A 19,786-nucleotide genomic window follows, 5' to 3' on the forward strand; every position below is an offset into this window, starting at 1 on the left:
CCACCTCAGCCTCCCAAGTAGCTGGGGACTACAGGTGCACACTACCACATCCAACACTCCCTCTCTACAAAAAATGTAAAAATTAGCTGGGTATGGTGGCACATGCCTGTAGTCCCAGCTACTGGGGAGGCTGAGGAGGGAGGATCGCTTGAGCCCAGGAGTTCGAGGCTGCAGTGAGCTATGATCGAACCACCGCACTTCAGCCTGGGCAACAGAGCAAGAAAAAAAAAATTGGAATCTATTCTGAAGGAAATTAGCAAATCCTTCCCATCCCTCCCCTGGCCCCAGGGAAACTTTAGCCCTGGGCTCACTTGGAGGGAGCAAAGGTGGGTCTAGTTCCAGAGATGAGGGGAGCCAGGGGTGAGCCCACCCTCCTGCTGGAGCCAAGAGGCATGACCTGGGCCAGCCCACCCCACGCTGGATCTGTGGAGCAGGCTCCGGAGTGGCCGATGCTCTCTGTTTTTCAACCCTCTCAGCACTCCTACTATTCCTGCGAAGGGACTGGTGGAAGATCGAGGAGGCCTTGGAATGGCCATTCACCACCAGAATAGTCCAGCCCGGCCAGTGGCCATGGGTCCAGTGTGCCATCGCAGAGCCCAGAATAGCAGAGAGACAGTGTCTCTGGGTCCTGCTGAACCCCGCCACTTCTGGTCTTTTCAGTCCTGAACACCAACACATTCCTTTTTTTCTTTTTTCTCTTTCTTCTTCTTCTTCTTTTTTTTTTTTTTTTTTTTTTTTTTTGAGACGGAGTCTTGCTTTGTTGCCTAGGCTGGAGTGAAGTGGCATGATCTCGGCTCACTACAAGCTCCGCCTCCCAGGTTCACACAATTCTCCTGCCTCAGCCTCCCGAATAGCTGGGACTACAGGCGCCCGCCACCATGCCTGGCTAATTTTTTTTGTATTTTTAGTAGAGACGGGGTTTCACCATGTTAGCCAGGATGCTCTTTCTTCTTTTTCTTCTTTTCTTACCTCTCCCTCTCCCCCTCCCTCTCCTTCTTCTTCTTCTTTCTCCTCCTCCCCCCCGCCTTCTTTTGGACACCAACACACTTCTTTTTTCTTTTTCTCTCTTTCCTTCTCCTTCTTCCTCTTTCCCTCTTCTTTTTCTTCCTTCTTCCTCCTCTTCCTCTTTCTTCTTCTTCTTCTTCCTCCTCTCTTTCTTTCCCTCCCCTTTCTTTGTTTATTTTTCTTTTTTTGAGACAGTCTTGCTCTGTCACCCAGGCTGGAGTGCAGTGGCGTGATCTCGGCTCACTGCAACCTCTGCCTCCCAGGTTCAAGCAATTCTCCTGCCTCGGCCTCCGGAGTGGCTGGGACTACAGGTGCCCGCCACCATGCCCAGCTAATTTGTATAATTTAGTAGCGACGGGGTTTCACCATGTTGGCCAGACTGTTCTTGAACTCCTGACCTTGTGATCCACCCACCTTGGCCTCTCAAAGTGCTGGGATTACAGGCATGAGCCGCCTCACCCAGCCCTTCCCTCCCCTTTCTCCCTTCCTTTCCTTTGGAGATCTCACTCTGCCGCCCAGGCTGGCATGCAGTGGCGCAATCTTGGCTCACTACAGCCTCCGCCTCCAGGGTTCAAACGATTCTCCTGCCTCAGCCTCCTAAGTAGCTGGGATTACAGGTGTGCACCAACACACCTGACTAATTTTTGTATTTTTAGTGGAGATGGGGATTCATCATGTTGCCCAGGCTAGTCTCGAGCTCCTGAGCTCAATTGATCCTCCCACCTTGGCCTCAAAGAGTGCTGGGATTACAGGTGTGAGCCACCACACCTGGCCTCTTTCCTTCTTTCCTCCAGGACAGAGGAGTGAAAATTCCAAAGCAGAGAGCTCTGAAATAGGTACAAGCCAGTTTCTAGCCCAACTCCTTTCCCAAAGACCAGAATTCAGCATTCATTCCTATGTAACGCAGCTGCCTGCTCAGAGAAGATTCCTCTGGAGACGTACACCTCTCTGGGGCAAAATGCACACACGCACACACACACACGCATGCACACACACATGCACACACACGCACACATGCATGCATGCACACGCACACACGCACAAAACACACGCATGCACACGCACACACCTGCACACGCACACACACACACGCACACACCTGCACACACACGCACACAGACACGCACACACCCACACACACGCATGCACACACTCATGTGCACACACACGCACACCCCACCCCCTGCACACAATCCCAGGAGCTTCACAGAGTCGAAACACCATCCCTGCATCCTAAAAATAGCCATGCTCCAAACACGGACGGATCAATTTCTTTCCCTCCGCGGCCTTTCTCTGAAAGAAATGAAACCTTGGCTTTATCTAAGATAATAATGAAAATCCAAGTACTTTAAAAAGCTGAGTCCAGTGATGCTGAGGGGAGGTGGGGGTGCAGAGTCTTCACTAAGGGAGGATCTTGAAAAAGCATAAAATCGCAACCGCGAGTGAAACAAAGGATTCAGACAATGATAACCAATGGATGCTAAGACCAGCAGGTGAGAGGCTGCTGAGTAACAGGATGCTGAAAAGGACCTCGGTATCTCTCATCCCAGGGGTTACCTTAGAGCCCTCATGGATCAACCTAGCACCACGGGTGGCAGGTCTACCAGATATCTCCCAGTAAGATGAAGTACACCATATGGCCTATAATCCTCCTGGCCTTTCTTTCTCCTTATTTTTAGAGACAGGGTCTGGTTCTGTTGCCCAAGCTGGAGTGCAGTGGTGCAATCATAGCTCACTGCAGCCTCGAATTCCTGGGCTCAACAGATCCTCCCACCTCCCCAGTAGCTGGGACTACAGGCTCGTGCCACACTACTAGAAAGAAATACCTGAGACTGGGTAATTCATAAAGAAAAGGAGTTTAGGCTGGGTGTGGTGGCTCATACCTGTAATCCCAGCACTTTGGGAGACCGAGATGGGCCGATCACCTGAGGTCAGGAGTTCAAGACCAACGTGGCCAACTTGGTGAAACCCCATCTCTACTAAAAACACAAAAATTAGCTGGGTGTGGTGGTGCATGCTTGTAATCTCAGCTACTCCAGAGGCTGAGGCAGAAGAATCGCTTGAACTCGGGAGGTGGAGTTTGCAGTAAGCTGAGATGGTGCCACTGCACTCCAGCCTGGGTGACAGAGCGAGACTCCGTCTCAAACAAAAGAAAAAAGAAAGAGAAAAGCGGTTTAATTGGCTCATGATTCTGCAGGCTGTACAGGAAGCATGGCGGCTTCTGCTTCTGGGGAAGACTCAGGAAGTTCCCAATCACGGCAGAAAGCAAAGGTGGAGCAGGTGTCTTACATGCGAGCAGGAGGAAGGGAGAGAAGGAAGAGGGGTGCTATGCACTTTTTTTTTTTGAGACAGGGTCTCGCTCTGTTGCACAGGCTGGAGTGCAGTGGTGGGATCTCAGCTCACTGCAACCTCCACCTCCCGGGTTCAAGCGATTCTCCTGCCTCACTCTCCCGAGTATCTGGGATTACAGGCGCATGCCCCCAGGCCCAGCTACTTTTTTGTATTTTTAGTAGAGACGGGGTTTCACCATGTTAGCCAGGATGGTCTCAATCTCCTGACCTGGTGATCTGCCTGCCCCGGCCTCCCAAAGTGTTGTGAGTACAGGTGTGAGCCACTGCACCTGGCCTTTTTTTTTTTTTTTTTGAGACAGAATTTTGCTCGTTGCCCAGGCTGAAGTGCAGTGGTGCGATATCAGCTCACTGCAAACTCCACCTCCCGGGTTCAAGCGATTTTCCCGCCTCAGCCTCCTGAGTATCTGGGATTACGGGGCGTGCTTCCACACCTGGCTAATTTTTTGTATTTTTAGTAGAGACAGGGTTTCACTGTGTTAGCCAGGATGGTCTCGATCTCCTGACCTGGTGATCCACCCACCTCAGCCTCCCAAAGTGCTGGGATTGCAGGCGTGAGCCACCGCGCCCGGCCACTACACACTTCTTAACGACCAGATCTCACAAGAACTCATTCACTATCTCAACCAAGGGGGATGCTGCTAAACCATTCATGAGAAACCGCCCCCATGATCCACTCACCTCCCACCATGCCCCACATCCAACATCGGGGATTACAACTGAATAGGAGATTGGGGCAGAGACACAGATCCAAACCATATCAAACTCTATACAAGTGTTATGAACTGCATGTTGGCATCATCTCAAAATCCACATGTTGAGGCCGGGTGTGGTAGCTCACACCTGTCATCCCAGCACTTTGGGAGACTGAGGCAGGCAGACCACCTGAGGCCAGGAGTTAGAGACCAGCCTTGGGGGGGATCCCCATCTCTACTAAAAATACAAAAATTAGCTGGACATGGTGGCGCACATGCCTGTAGTACCAGCTACTCGGGAGGCTGAGGCAGGAGAATCACTTGAACCTGGGAGGCAGAGGTTGCAGTGAGCCAAGATCGCGCCACTGCACTCCATCCTGAGTGACAAGAGCGAGACTCCGTCTCACCGAAAAAAAAAAAAAGAAATCCACATGTTGAAATCCTCACTCCTCAATGTCATAGTATTAGGAGGCGGGGCCTCTGGAAAATGACAAGGTCATGAGGGTGGAGCCCTCACAAATGGGATTAGTGCCCCTAGAAGAAGAGGCCAGAGAGCTCCTACTGCCATGTGAGTCTATAAGAAGTCTGCCATCTACCACCTGGGAACAAATCTGACTGTGCTGACACTTTGATGTTGACTTCCAGCCTCCAGAATTGTAGGAAATACATTTTTGTGTTTTTTTTTCTTTCCAAAATTCTTTTTAGGTTCTATAAATTTCTGTGGTTTATAAGCCACCTAGTCTAGGCTAAAGTGCAGTGGCACAGTCACGGCTCACACAGCCTCCATCTCCCAAGCTCAAGTGATCCTCCTACCTTGGCCTCCAGAGCAGCTGGGACTACAGGGTTTCACCACCATGCCTAACTAGTTTTTGTATTCTTTTGTACAAAAGATGGTTGCAGTGAGCTGAGCCAACATGGAAAAACCCATCTCTACTAAAAATAGAAAAATTAGCTGGGCGCAGTGGTGCACACCTATAACCCCAGCTACTCGGGAGGCTGAGGAAGGAGAATCACTTGAGCCTGGGAGGCAAAGGTTGCAGTGAGCCGAGGTCACACAGCTGTACTCTAGCCTGGGCAATAGAGTGAGACTCTGTCTCAAAAAAATTATTATTATTAAATTATTAACTATTGTCACCCTGCTTGCTATCAAATATTAGGTCTTATTCATACTAACTATTTTTTGGTACCCCTTAACCATCCCAACCTCCCCACCACCTTCCCACTCCCCTTCCCAGCCTCTGGTAACCATCCTTCTACTCTCTATGTCCAAGAGTTCAATTGTTTTGATTTTTTGATCCCACAAATGAGTGAGAACATGCAATGTTTGTCTTTCTGTGCCTGGCTTATTTCACTTAATAGAATGATCTCCAGTTCCATCCATGTTGCTGCAAATGACAGAATCTCAGTCTTTTTTTTTTTAGACGGAGTCTCACTCTCTTGCCAGGCTGGAGTGCAATGGTGCAATCTCGGCTCACTACAACCTCTGCTTCCTAGGTTCAAGCAATTCTCCTGCATCAGCCTCCCGAGTAGGTGGGACTACAGGCACCCGCCACCACACCCGGCTAATTTTTGTATTTTTTGTTGAGACGGGGTTTCACCATATTGGCCAGGATGGTCTCGAACTCCTGATCCACCCGCCTCAGCCTCCCAAAGTGCTGGGATTACAGGCATGAACCACTGTGCCCGGCCAGAATATCAGTCTTTTTATGCCTGAACAGTACTATGGCATTTTATAAGAGTAGCGTGAACAGGCTAAGACAATTTGATCATAATTTTGCATCAATGTTAAACTTCCTTTTCCCCCCATCTCCTCTTTCACGTTTAACAAATGACCTGCCTATGTTACCATTTCCGGCTAGGTATTTTTAGAATAATTTTTTTCACTGTGGTAAAATACACATCAAATGTACTATCCTAACCATTTTTAAGCATACAATTTGCTGTCATTAAGTACATTCACCTTCTTTTGTGTGTGTGTGTGTGTGTGTGTGTCTGTGTTGTGTGTGAGAGAGATGGAGTCTCACTCTGTTGCCCAGGCTGGAGTGCGATGGGCAATCTCAGCTCACCACAACCTCCACCGCCTGGGTTCAAGCGATTCTCCTGCCTCAGTCTCCTGAGTAGCTGGGACTACAGGCATGCACCACCAGGCCTGGCTAATTTTGTAATTTTAGTAGAGATGGGGTTTCTCCACATTGGTCAGTCTGGTCTTGAACTCCCTACCTCAGGTGGTCCGCCTGCCTCGGCCTTCCAAAGTGTTGGGATTACAGGCGTGAGCCACTGCACCCAGCCCCACATTCACCTTCTTATACCACCGTCACCACCATCCATCTCCAGAAGTCTTTTCATCTTGCAAAACTGAAACCCTGTCCCTATTAAACACTAAGTCTCCATTCCCTACCCACCCCCACCTGCCTCTGGCAGCCACCACTCCACTTCCTGTCTCTATGTATTTGACTCCTTGAGGGACCTCAGATAAGTGGAATCATACAGTATTTGTCCCCTTGGGGCTGATTTCATTTAGCATAATGAATGTCCCTGTGGTTCATCCAGGCTGCTGCGTGTGCCAGAATTTCCTTCCTTTTTAAAGCTAAATTTCTTTTTTTTTTTTTTTTTTGAGATGGAGTCTCACTCTGTTGCCCAGCAGGCTAGAGTGCAGTGGCGTGATCTCAGCTCACTGCACCCTCTGCCTCCCGGATTCAAGCAATTCTCGTGCCTCAGCCTCTTAAGTAGCTGGGATTACAGGCATGCACCACCATGTCCGGTTAATTTTGCATTTTTAGTAGAGACAGGGTTTCACCATCTTGGCCAGGCTGGTCTCGAACTCTTGACCTCAGATGACCCACCCGCCTCAGCCTCCCAAATTGCTGGGATTACAGGCGTGAGCCACAGCGCCCAGCCTAAATTTCCTTATTTTGATCTCATTGCATAAGAGAGTGCCCTGAAGGGTTTGTAGGTCTAGGGGCCTGATGTCCACAGGCAACTCCCACAGTCCAGGAGGTGAAGGGCAGCCCCGACCCCATGAGGCACCTACAGCTCCAGCCCGCCTGCAGCCCTATCCTTGGAATCCCAAGAAAGCAACTCCCTTGATAACTATGATGGCAGCCTCAAAAGTAGCTTCTGTCCCTTTATTTTCTTCCCTCTGGAGCCCAAATCCAGAGGGTTTAATTGCTTTTAAACCCTCAGTTTAAAAGCCCTTAATGGTGCCATAGAGCCCATGGAACAGTGGTTGGGTGTGCTCGGGACTCGTTGGGACCAGGCTCAGTATCCTCTCCATGCCCAGCCTGTGTTGCAGCCTCACCAGATCCTGCCCTGGGTCCCTGCACTTCACCCCCCAATGCCCTCATTCTTCAATGTCCTTCCCTCACCCTGGAAAACTCCTATTCATCCTGAAGAGCCCACTTACATACTGCAACCTCTGAGGCTTGTCCTGTCCTGTCATGGACACCTGTGGTTTCTGCCCATCCAGCATCTAGCCCTACTCATTCTTCCCCACCCCACCTCCTGAGACAAGGTCTCCCTCTGTCACCCAGGCTGGCATGCAGTGGCACCATCATGGCTCACTGTAACCTCAATCTCCTAGGCTCAGCTGATCCTCCCATCTCAGCCTCCAAAGTAGCTGGGACCACAGGCATGAGCCACTACAACTGGCTAATTTTTAAATTTTTTATACAGACAGGGTCTTGCTATGTTGCCCAGACTGGTCTGAAACTCCTGGGCTCAAGCAATCCTCCCGCCACAGCCTTCCGAGTAGCTGGGACTACAGGTACGTGCTACCATGCCCAGCTAATTTTTTGCCTTTTTTTGGAGAGACAGGGTTTCACCATGTCATCCAGGTTGGTCTTGAACTCCTGGGCTCTAGTGATCTTCTAGCTCAGCCTCCCAAAATGCTGGGACTACAGGCTTGAGCCATCATGCTTGGCCTCAACAAGGTTTTTTGAATGCATCAATGAACCAACTAACCAGCTGTGGGTAGTGGACAAGCCAGGGATGCCCACCACACGCCAGACCATGCTGGCCCCTTGGGGAACACAAGAGGGTTTGAATAGCCCCAGCCCACTCCTGCTCTGAGCGGCTTGCAGTCTGGCTGGGGAGAGGTGTGCAAAGCTGAAGGACATGTGGGGCCATCCCCTGCTCATTCCTGAAGGATCCTGAAAGGCCCGGGACTTGGGACAAGCCTGGAAGGGTGGGCTGTGCCTGGATGAATCTGAAGATGCATTTCTGCACTGCTGATGAAGTGGGGGTTTCCAGGCAAATCTCACTTCCTATTTCTCCCTGCATATTGGTCAACTCAGCTCTTCAGTCAAGGAGGAAAGAAACACACTGAGACCTGCTGGTGCTGAAAGAACAGCTCCCCGCAGGCATAGGCAGGGCGGCCACTGCCCCAACCTCTGCCCAACACTGCATGGTATCAGCCCATCATTTATTTGGCACCTACTGTATACCACTCTGCATGCATTTCCTCACAGTTAGTCCTACCAAGAAGGCATCCTTTTTTTGTTTTTCAGATTCTCATAGGAGCATGAACCCTATTGTAAACTGCACATGTGGGGATCTCGGTTGTGTGCTCCGTATGAGATTTCTTTTTTTTTTTTTTTTTTTGAGACAGTCTTGCTCTGTCGCCCAGGCTGGAGTGCAGTGGCACAATCCTGGATCACCGCAGCCTCCGCCTCCTGGGTTCAAGCAATTCTCCTGCCTCAGCCTCCCGAGTAGCTGGGATTACAGACACCCACCACCACACCTGGCTAATTTTTGTATTTTTAGTAGAGAAGGGGTTCACCACGCTGGCCAGGCTGGCCTCAAGTGATCTGCCCGCTTCGGCCTCCCAAAGTGTTGGGATTGCAGGCGTGAGCCACCACACCTGGCCTTTTTTTTGTTTGTTTTTTCTGTTTGTTTGGTTGGTTTTTTAGAGACATGGTCTCAATATAATGGTCAGGGTGGTCTCGAACTCCTGGCCTCAAGTAATCCACCAGGATTACAGGCATGAGACACCATGCCCAGCCAAGGAAGGCATCTTAATCCCTGTTTCCTCCATCCCTACAGTTCCCCATCTCACCTGGCCGTATTCCTATCTGAAGTGTTATCACATAGTTATTATCTGTTGTCTGCTTCCCACAGAAGAATGTGAGCTCCAGGAGGGCAGGGAATTGTCTTGGTCAGCACCGCCTGGCTAATTCCAACAGGTGCACATGGCAGCTGGAAACACCATCAATATCAACACATTCCTACAACTCCTGAACTCCTGCAGATGTTGGGCTACACATGACTTGTATAAAACACGATTCCAATCCTTTACACTGGCAACTAGATGGACGTTGAACCCTCAGCCTGAGCGGTTTCATTTTCGAGTGATTCAGTCTCTTTTTTTTTTTTTTTTTAAAGATGGAGTCTCACTCTGTCGCCCAGGCTGGAGTGCAGTGGCAAGATCTTGGCTCACTGCAACCTCTGCCTCCCAAGTTCAAGCAATTCTCCTGCCTCAGCCTCCTGAGTAGCTGGGACTACAGGTGCATGCCACCACACCTGGCTAATTTTTGTATTTTTAGTAGAGACAGGGTTTCACCATGTTGGTCAGGCTGGTCTCGAACTCCTGACCTCAGGTGATCCACCTGCCTTGGCTTCCTAAAGTGCTGGAATTAAAGACGTGAGCCACCACACCCGGCCTCAGTCTCATTTTCATAAAATATTTTGGTTTTATTGAACTACTTTGGACTTTAAATTTTTACAGTTGTTCATCTTAAATTTACATTTTGCCTTTTATCGTATTTTTTAGAGATGGAGTTGTTCTATCACCCAGGCTTGAGTGCAGTGGCGCGATCATAGCTCATTGCAGCCTTGAACTCCCGGGCTCAAGGGATCCTCCTACCTCAGCCTCCTGAGTAGCTGGGACCGCAGGCACACAACCATGCCCAGCTAATTTTTTGCTTTTTGGAGAGGCTGGTCTCAAACTCCTGGCCTCCAGAGATCCTCGCATCTCAGCCTCCCAAAGCACTGGGGTTACAGGCATGAGCCACTGCACCCAGACAGTTAGGCTTCTTATGCACTGGATATTAAACTGGTATCTCATTTTGCATTGTCTTGGTTACCACTGCGAGGGAGCAGTTCTTCACATGCTCACCTGTGTTCTCTTCCAAGAAATCCCTGTCCGTGTCTTTTACATTTTCTATTTGGTTATTTGTCTTTTTCTATTTCTTATTCTCTATATATTTTGGATATTAATTACTTGTTGGTTAAAGGTGTTGCAAATATGTCCTTCGCACTGTGGCTTGTCTTCTACTTTCTTCATGGCATTTTTGATTAACAGAAACTTAATTTTTTTTTTCTTTTTTTGAGACGGGGTCTCCCTCTGTCACCCAGGCTGGAGTGCAGGAGCTCAGTCTCAGCTCATTTGCAGCCTCGATCCCCAGGCTCAAGCAAGCCTCCCACCTTAGCCTCCTGAGTAACTTGGACTACAGGCACACTTCACCATGCCCAGATAATTGTTTGTATTTTTTGTAGAGATGGGGTTTCACCATGTTGCCCAAGCTGGTCTTGAACTCCCGGACTCAGGTGCTCCTCCCACCTTGGCCTCCCAAAATGTTGGGATTACAGGCATAAGCCACCTTGCCCAGGCTGCAACTTAATTTTTAATGTAGTCAAGTTCATCAATCTTTTTTTTTATGATTTGTACTTTATGTGCCTTCAGAACCTTACCCCAAAGTTCAAAAGTTATTCTTTTATAGATTCTCAAAGTTTTCAACTTTTTTATTTATTTCATGTTTACATCTTTCATCCCTCTAAAAGTGTCTTTTCTGTATGGTGTGAGGTAGGGTTCCTGTTCCACTGTTCTCATCTGAATAATGAATTGTCTCAGTACCACTTATCCAATAGATCATCCTTGCCTAGGTTTATCAGCAACACCATCTTTGGTAAAAATAAAATGCCTTTTAAAAAGTTGAGATGGGATCTTGCTATGTTGCCCAGAGTGTTCTCAATCTCCTGGCCTCAAGTGATCCTCCTGCCTTGGCCTCAGGTGTAGCTGGGATTACAGGCACGTGCTACCACACACAGCTTAAAACACCTTTACATGCACGAATCTATTTCAGGCCTCTTTATTCTGCTCCACTGGTCAATTTGCCCAGCCATGCACCAACACCATACTGTCTTAATTCTTACAGCTTTATGATATGAATGTTTCTTAATGTACAAAAGCCATTCCATGTGACCAGGTGGTTACTTACATCAAAGACTCTAGGTTAGAACCTAGGGGGTTAGCTGGCCCTACCATCCACTGAGAAACAGAGACTCCAAGAAGGACAGCATTTTTTACAATGTCACACAGCATTTAATTTGGAATACCCATCTCTCACCACAGAAGATACCAATATGGTAGACACAATCTACGTGTGGTTATTGAGCACTTGGAATTGACTAGCCCAAATTCAGACGGGCTGTAAGTATAAAATGCACATTAGACGAAGACTTGTGGGGAAAAAAATGGAAAATAGCTCATAAATAATTTGTTCATATTCATTGTATATTGATATAATAATGCTTTGGATATAAAGAGTTAACTAAAATATATTCTAAAAATTATAATAATTTCACCTATTTTTACTTTCTTATAACAAGATGGAATATTAGGCACACATTAAACTGAGTGTCTACTAGAAAATTTAAAGCTGGCCGGGCGTGGTGGCTCACTCCTCTAATCCCAGCACTTTGGAAAGCCAAGGTGGGTGGATCATTTGAGGTCAGGAGTTCGAGACCAGCCTGGCCAATATGGTGAAACCCTACCTCTACTAAAAATACAAAAATTACCCAGGCATGGTTGCGGGCATCTGTAGTCCCAGCTACTCGGGAGGCTGAGGCAGGAGAATCGCTTAAACCTGGGAGGCGGAGGTTGCAGTGAGCAGAGATTGCGCCACTGCACTCCAGCCTGGGTGACGGAGTGAGACTCCATCTCAAAACTAAATAAATAAAATAAAGCCACATCTGTGGCTTGTATATTACTCATGGACAGCCCTGGATTATACCATTAAATTCATTCAATCAGCTGGGTGCAGTGGCTCATGCCTGTAATCCCAACACTTCAGGAGGCTGAGGCAGGAGGATCACTTGAGCCTAGGCGTTCAAGACCAGCCTGGGCAACATAGTGAGACCCCATCTTTACAAATACTTTTTTTTTAATTAGCCAGGCATGGTGGTGCACACCTGTAGTCCCAGCTACTCAGGAGGCTGAGACAGGAGAATCATGTTTGCCAGGGGTTTGAGGCTGCAGTGAGCTATGATCACACCACTGCATTCCAGCCTGGGTGATAGAGTAGATCCTATCTTTAAAAAAAAAAAATCACTTAATCAAGAAGCCTTTACTACAGACCTAATTTGTGGACTGTACAGTTCTAAAGACTGCACAACGAGGAAGGGAACAGAAATAGAACTAATCCATGCGATCCATTTCCTCCCTGGACCCATCACCCATAGAAGCTGCATTGGCCCAAGCATGAAAGACTGGCCCGCGCTCCAGCTCCAGATCCCTATTCCAATTCCAGAGCAGCCAGCGCAAGTGTCCAAATCTAGAGACCATTTAGACCAGCTCTCCTGACTTTACAAATCAACCCACTGGGGTCAAGAGAGGTTGAGACATCTACCAAGGTCACACAGCAGGTGTGGGACAGGCCCGGGCTGGTTGCTGAGACTTCAGAGCTCCTTCCCTTCATGTCCACGTCGGCAACCTTAAACCCAGGGTTTCTCTCTTTCCCATGAACAGTCCACCAACTTACGTCTCACAAAATCCCCTGGAGCCAGTCTTTACAAGTCCAAGTGCCCACTTTGGGAGGCCGAGGTGAGAGGATCACTTGAGCCCAGGAGTTCAAGACCAGCTTGGGCAACATGGCAAGACCCCGCCTCTACTAAAAATACAAAAATTAGCCAGGCTTGGTGGCAGGCACCTGTAGTCCCAGTTACTCGGAAGGCTGAGGCGGGTGAATCACTTGAACCCGGGAGGTGGAGGTTGCAGTGAGCTGAGATCACGCCACCGCACTCCAGAGTGGGCAACAGAGCGAGACTCTGTCTCAAAAATATATATATATATATATACAAAAATTATCTGGGTATTGTGGTGGTCCACACCTGGAATCCCAGCTACTCAAGGCTGAGGCAGGAGGATTGCTCAAGCCCAGGAATTTGAGGCTGTAGTGAACCATGATTGTGCCACTGCACTCCAGCCTTAGTCTGGGTGACAGAGCGAAACCCTGTCTCAAAGAAAAAAAACAAAGGCCGGGGGCAGTGGGTCATGCCTGTAATCCCAGCACTTTGGGAGGCCGAGGCGGGGGGATCACGACGTCAAGAGATTGAGACCATCCTGGCTAACGCGGTGAAACCCTGTCTCTACTAAAAATACAAAAAATTAGCCAGGCATGGTGGCAGGTGCCTGTAGTCCCAGCTACTCGGGAGGCTGAAGCAGGAGAATCGCTTGAAACCAGGAGGTGGAGGTTGCAGTGGGCCGAGATCATGCCATTGCACTCCAGCCTGGGCAACAAGAGCGAGACTCCATCTCAGAAAAAAAAAAAAGTAAGTCCAGTCCAGTCCCACAATCTGGTCAACAGAGTCAATCCGCAGGAACTCATCCTCAAGTCCTTCCCAAGTGCATCACATCTCCGGGTGGGATTCCCCGTTTAGGAGAGATAGACTCATCATGTCCCCCAGGGGGAAACAGAGGGTGAGACTGAGGGGGAAGGAAGGGTTCCGTCCTGTCCGCCAGCCTTCCCTACCCTGGACACCATCCTAGCCCTGAGCTCCTCTTGTCAAGCTGTGCTCAATCTGACCAGAACTTGTGGAGACTTCAGGAGCACCAGGGGACTCTCAACAACCAGTTGCAAGTAACAAGCCACACTGATGTGAGTAGGAAGAATACTGCCAGCCCATCTCCCACTCACCACCCACTGGAGCCTCAGCACACACCAGGCCCCTCTGTTCACGAAGGCAGCGGACCCCAGGTGGCAGAGGGGGAAAGGTGACCTGGAGGACAGCCTGGTGCCCCCTCCAAAGAGGCCCCCGCGGGCTGCTCCCAGCAGAAAGGTCTGTGCTCCCCAAAGACCACTGGGGACCGAGGAGCAACTTTAGGAGGGGATTTTTCATGCCAGCTTCCAGGCAAGCACACCTCCCAACAAAATCTTAAAGATATGTAAAAGGAGAAACCCCCTCCCCACCCCCACCTTCTTCACTGGAATTCCAAGCAACAGGAGCCTAACTTCTACTCAGATATCACAATGTCTGTTAATCACCATTTTACAAAAGAGACCGAGGTTCTGAAGGCACCACGGAGTTCACACTATAAAAAGACCAGGATGTACAGGTGCCTCCCCCCACCGCACCCCGAGCCTCAGTTTCTCCATCTGAAAAGAGCACTTACTCTTTCCTCCGACTTGCTGGAAGGGTGGACAGAGGTGGTACCAACGCCTTTTACCATGAACAAGAGTGCCCAAGAGAGACCGAGCGTAACTGCCCGAGCGTAGCTGGCCTGGGCTCCAGGCGCTGTGCAAAGTGCTCTGCAAGGACCAGCTCGCTTAATCCTCACGGCGACCCAGGACGCGGGGACTCGCATAACGCCCGTTTTGCAAACGTGGAAATGAGGTTCAGAGAAGTGAAGCGACTTGCCCAATGGCACCCAGCGAGGAGGCGCGGGCGCCCCGGTTACTCCATCCCAGCGAGAAGACGAGGCTGCCTGGGTCCTGGTTTTCTCGGGCGGGGGTCAGGGGTCCGCCGATCCCCTCTAGCGCTCCGGGCGGCGGGGCCCGAGAACCAAGGTGGCCCCCGCGGTCCCCGCCGCCGCGCGCCCCTCCCTCCCTCCCCGCGGACCTCCGCGGCCGCCGCTCACCTCGCGTATTTCGTCTTCTGGAAATCCAGCAGCCGCGGGGCGAACATCGCGGCGCTTCCATGGGAATCTGGCCCCGGGCTCAGAGCGCGGGTAGCTGGCAGATCCTGGGGGGCGCGGCGGCGGCGGCAGCAGCAGGTTGGAGGGCGCGCGGCGGGGGCCAAGGGGACCTGGTCGGCGCCGGGAGCCGGAGCCGGAGCCCGAGCCGGAGCTGGAGGCGCCCGGAGCCGCCGACGCCAAATCCCGAGCAGATGGTGGCGGGGGCGGGGCGGGCGGGGGCGCGGGGGGGCTCCCGGGCTCGCGCTGCCAATCGCCTAAGCCCGCCCCCCTCCCTCCCGCGACCCCGCCGCCTCCGCTGGGGTGGAGGAGGGTCGTGGGGAGATGGGGGCTGGTAGAGGTGGGGGTGAGGAAGTGGGCGTAAGGATTGGGGGCGGGACGGGGGGGTCCTGGCTGCACGCGCGAGCCACCCATCGCCCAGGCCTGGGGCGGCCCTGGCCCCGGCCCCTTTTCCCGGTGCCCTCGCTGGAAGCCGGGAGGTGGGGGGTTGGTGGGGTGGGGAGCGGGAAGTGGTAGTAGGGGGAGTGGGAAGGATTGGGAAGGGGGGGCGCCAGGTGGGTGGAATGCAAAGTTGGGGGGCTGAGGGAGTCGGGGAGTGGGAAGGGGACGGGAGTGGGAACAGGGGGTGCTGGAGGGGTTGGGGGAAGTGGGAAGTGGGGGGTAAGGAGAGTGGGAATGGACGTGGGATGAGTGGGAAGTGGGGGGGTTGGTGGGGAGTGGGGGACTTGGGGGTGGGGGAGCGGAAAGTGGGGGGTTGGGGGGAGTGGGGGACCTGGGGGTGGAGGGAGTGGAAAGTGGGGGGTTGGGGGGAGTGGGGGACCTGGGGGTGGAGGAAGTGGAAAGTGGGGGGTTGGGGGGAGTGGGGGACCTGGGGGTGGAGGAAGTGGAAAGTGGGGAAGTTGGGGGGAGTGGGGGACCTGGGGGTGGAGGAAGTGGGGGACTTGGGGGTGGGGGACTGGGAAGTGGGGGGTTGGGGGGAATGGGGGACCTGGGGGTGGAGGGAGTGGAAAGTGGGGGGTTGGGGGGAGTGGGGGACCTGGGGGTGGAGGGAGTGGGAAGTGGGGGTGTTGGGGGGTGGAGGGAGTGGAAAGTGGGGGGTTGGGGGAGTGGGGGACCTGGGGGTGGAGGAAGTGGGGGGTTGGTGGGAAGAAGGGGACCTGGGGGTGGAGGGAGTGGGAAGTGGGGGTGTTGAGGGGGGAGTGAGGGGGTTGGTGGGAAGAGAGGGACTTGGAGGTTGGGGGAGTGGGAAGTGGGGGTGTTGGAGGGAGCGGGGGACCTGGGGGTGGAGGGAGTGGGAAGTGGAGGAGTTGGTAGGGAGTGGGGGACCTGAGGGTAGGGGAACTGGAAAGTGGGGTTGGTGGGGGGTGGAAGGAGTAGGAAGTGGATAGGGGACTTCCCAATCCAGCCCCTTTTTCCCAGGTGTCCTCCACCAGTACTTTTCCCAGTGAGGAGAAAAAAGCCCCCCAGGGCTAGACAGGGCTGGACCGACCCCGCTGGCCCCAACTTGGCTGGAGGGACAGGGGACACGGTGCCCGTCGTCCCCAGTGTAGCTGGGCCCAGCACCTACCGCCTACCTGTGGCTTGCTTGCTCCCCCCACTGCCTGGCTCCCTACTGCCACGTCCCTGCTAGGCACAAGGGCCCCTATGGGACCTGCCCGGGAAGGGTCAGGGCCTCTGGGAAAACCCTCTTCCCCCAAGACTTCATGACTCTGAGGACCATCGTGACCCCCATGACAGGGTCATTTGCATCTGGTGGCTGGATTCCCGAGTACAAATTCCAGCTTTCTCCCTTAGGAGACCTGTGCCAGGTTCTGGGCTTTGGAAAACCAACCACCCCATGGGAGGCTTGGAACCCCCGGGGGCTGATGGAGGGAAGACAGGCTTCCATGTGAAAGACATGCCAGCAGCACCTGAGGAACCCTAGGATTGGTTCCCGGATCCAAGAGAAGGCCCTTCCTTTGCATGCACACTTCACCCTCCTTCCCAAGCCCCAGCCCCTATTCCTTTTTATTAATACAGTAATGCTTTATTTGAGATCCTGCTGAACATTCAGAAGATAACCCCACCCACTCCCTCTGCCCCCAGGGAGCTAGGACCAGAAGTGGGAAAAAGACAAAGGACTTCATCTTTTTTTCTTTTTTTTTTGAGACGGGGTCTTACTCTGTCGCCCAGGTTTGAGTGCAGTGGCGCCATCTCAACTCACTACAACCTCTGCCTCTCGGGTTCAAACGATTCTCGTGCCTCAGCCTCCCAAGTAGCTGGGACTACACGCGTGCACCACCATGCCCAGCTGATTTTTGTATTTTTAGTAGAGATGGGGTTTCACCATGTTGGCCAGTCTGGTCTCAAACTCCTTGACCTCAGGTGATCTGCCCGCCTCAGCCTCCCAAAGTGGGGAGATTACAGGTGTTGCTGACTCCATCTAATTTATTTCACCACTCCCACTGGGGAGGACCAGAGGGTTATAAGTAGATGCCTTCAGAGGCCACAGCAGGGCTGAGGGCTGGGGGGTGGGGTGGGGGATGGCTGAGGTGGGGACCAGAAGAGGGATCAGGAATGCTTAGGAGGCAAAGGCCACCAGACCACCCTGATGATGGATTAGAAGTGGCAGATGCAGCCGGGCATGGTGGTTCATGCCTGTAATCCCAGCACTTTGGGAGGCCGAGGCAGGCGGATCACGAGGTCAGGAGACTGAGACCATCCTGGGACTATAAGTCCCAGCTACTCGGGAGGCTGAGGCAGGTGAATCGCTTGAACCTGGGAGGCGGAGGTTGCAGTTAGCCAAGATCGCATCACTGCACTCCAGCCTGGGTGACAGAGTGAGACTCCGTCTAAAAAAAAAGAAAAAAAGAAAAAAAGAAAGTGACAGATGGTCTCTCTCTCTCCTGGAGCTGAGACACTCTTCTGCCCTGGGACATGAGAACTCCAGGTTTTCCAACCTCTGCCTCCAGGATCTCAGCCTCCGTCCCAGCCTCATCTATCTATCTATCTATCTATCTATCTATCTATCTATCTATCTATCTATCCATCTATTTTTTTTTTAAGCCAGGTGGGGTGAGCCACTGCTCATGCCTGTGATCTCAGCATTTTGGGAGGCCAAAGCAGAAAGATTGCTTGAGGCCAAGAATTCAGGACCAACCTTGGCATGGTGAAACCCCATCTATACAAAAAATTTTAAAATTAGCCAGGCATGGTGGCCTGCGCCTGCAGTCCCAGCTCCTCAGGAGGCTGAAGCAGGAAGATCGCTTGAGCCCAGGAGCTGGAGGCTACAATGAGCTATGATGGCACCACCGCACTCCAGCCCAGGCGACAGAGTGAGACCCTCTCTTAAAAAAAAAAAAAAGACAAGGACCAGGCACAGTGGCTCACGCCTGTACAGAGTGACACCCTCTCTTAAAAAAAAAAAAAAAAAAAGACAAGGGCCAGGCACGGTGGCTCACGCCTGTAATCCTAGCACTTTGGGAGGCCAAAGCAAGTGGATCACCTGAGGTCAGGAGTTCCAGACCAGCCTGGCCAACATGGTGAAACCCCATCTCTATTAAAAATAAAACAAATGAGCAGGGGGTGGTGGTACACGCTTGTAATCTGAGCTACTCGGGAGGCTGAGCCATGAGAATCGCTTGAACCCAGGAGGCAGAGGCTGCAGTGAGCCGAGATTGTGCCACTGTACTCCAGCCTGGGTGACAGAGCAAGACTCTGTCTGAAAAAGAAAAAGAGAAGAAGAAAGAAGAAGAGGAAGAAGAGGAGGAAGAGGAGGAGGAGAAGGAAGAGGAGGAGGAGGAGGGAAATGAAACAGAAGAAATGACTTTTTAGGCATTGGTGCATAGTCAGGAGGAGTCCCATTCTTGAAGCCTTGTTTCTGCCGTGTGTCTGGCATCTGCATTTGCGTGTCCCAGCTGGGATGCTGTGCGTCACAAGTCACAAAACAAGCGAGACCTCGTATAGGAGCAATGAGTGCCTCCCATCCCCTCCTGCCGATGAGGGAAACTGAGGCTCATGGGCTGGGGACCTTCCCAAGGTCACAGGGCCTATGGGGGCAGGACTGCCCTGGAGCCCAGCTGGGCTCTGGGCTGATTTCCCGACACAGAACTCCTGCTCTGGTGATTTCTCAGACCTCCAGAAGATGGAAGTCAAACAGAAGTAGTAAGCAAAGCCAAGCCCTGCATGCCATGGCATCTGCCCTGACCTTGACTTCTATGGCCCCACAGGTCCAGGCCTCGCTGTCCACTGCACTGGGACGCACCTGTCCCCAGGTACCAGCGACACCTCTGCCCCAGCCAGGCTCAGACAGCCACTGGTAACCACAGCTCCCAGGAGGCTGGGGCTGGGCCTGTCCAGGGTCCATGGCCTGCCGCCCTCTTCCTGGCCCCAGCCTGCTGTTGACCTTCGAGCCGACCTTGGCAGTGGAATCTTTAGGGCCGCAGAGGGGACCCCCGAAGTGAAACTCAAGCCTAGAAATGGATTTTCTGTTTCTCCAAGACCAAAAGAGGTTGAATAAAAAATTAGTTACTATTTTTACTGTCGGGATCCAGTTGTTATGGCAACTGAGGGCCTGACTCCTGCTCAGGAGCAGGCGGGGTTGGAGTATGATGAGGGAGAAGGCAGGGATGGGGCTTGGGGCAGGCACCAGCTGGGGGACAAGCTGGGGCAGGCGGCAGGTCTGCCCCTCCAGACAGAAGTCTCCCCGTCTGCTCGCCTGATTGCACTCACCTGACTGTGTTCCTAATGACCCTGTCTCCCTTTAGCCACACTCACCTCCTGCCACCTCTGAGGGCTCCAGCTTGGCCCAGCCTGGTCACTTAAGCGTCTCTCTCCACCACCTCTGGGAGTGG

At 52.0% G+C, this 19,786-nt stretch overlaps 1 protein-coding gene across 1 annotated transcript in view; it reads right to left on the bottom strand.

Annotated features, from left to right (window-relative positions):
- MMD2 (monocyte to macrophage differentiation associated 2) overlaps positions 1-15,126 on the bottom strand; it is a 54,310-nt gene extending 39,184 nt beyond the window's left edge. Inside the window, exon 1 of the mRNA XM_004045048.4 lies at positions 14,901-15,126. Coding sequence (XP_004045096.1) covers positions 14,901-14,947 — 47 coding nt within the window. The 5' untranslated portion in view covers positions 14,948-15,126. The remainder of the gene's footprint in view (positions 1-14,900) is intronic.
- Between the last annotated feature and the right edge of the window lie 4,660 nt (positions 15,127-19,786).

Source organism: Gorilla gorilla, chromosome 6 (assembly GCF_029281585.2).
Source record: "Gorilla gorilla gorilla isolate KB3781 chromosome 6, NHGRI_mGorGor1-v2.1_pri, whole genome shotgun sequence".
In the NCBI taxonomy this organism is placed as follows: domain Eukaryota; kingdom Metazoa; phylum Chordata; class Mammalia; order Primates; family Hominidae; genus Gorilla; species Gorilla gorilla.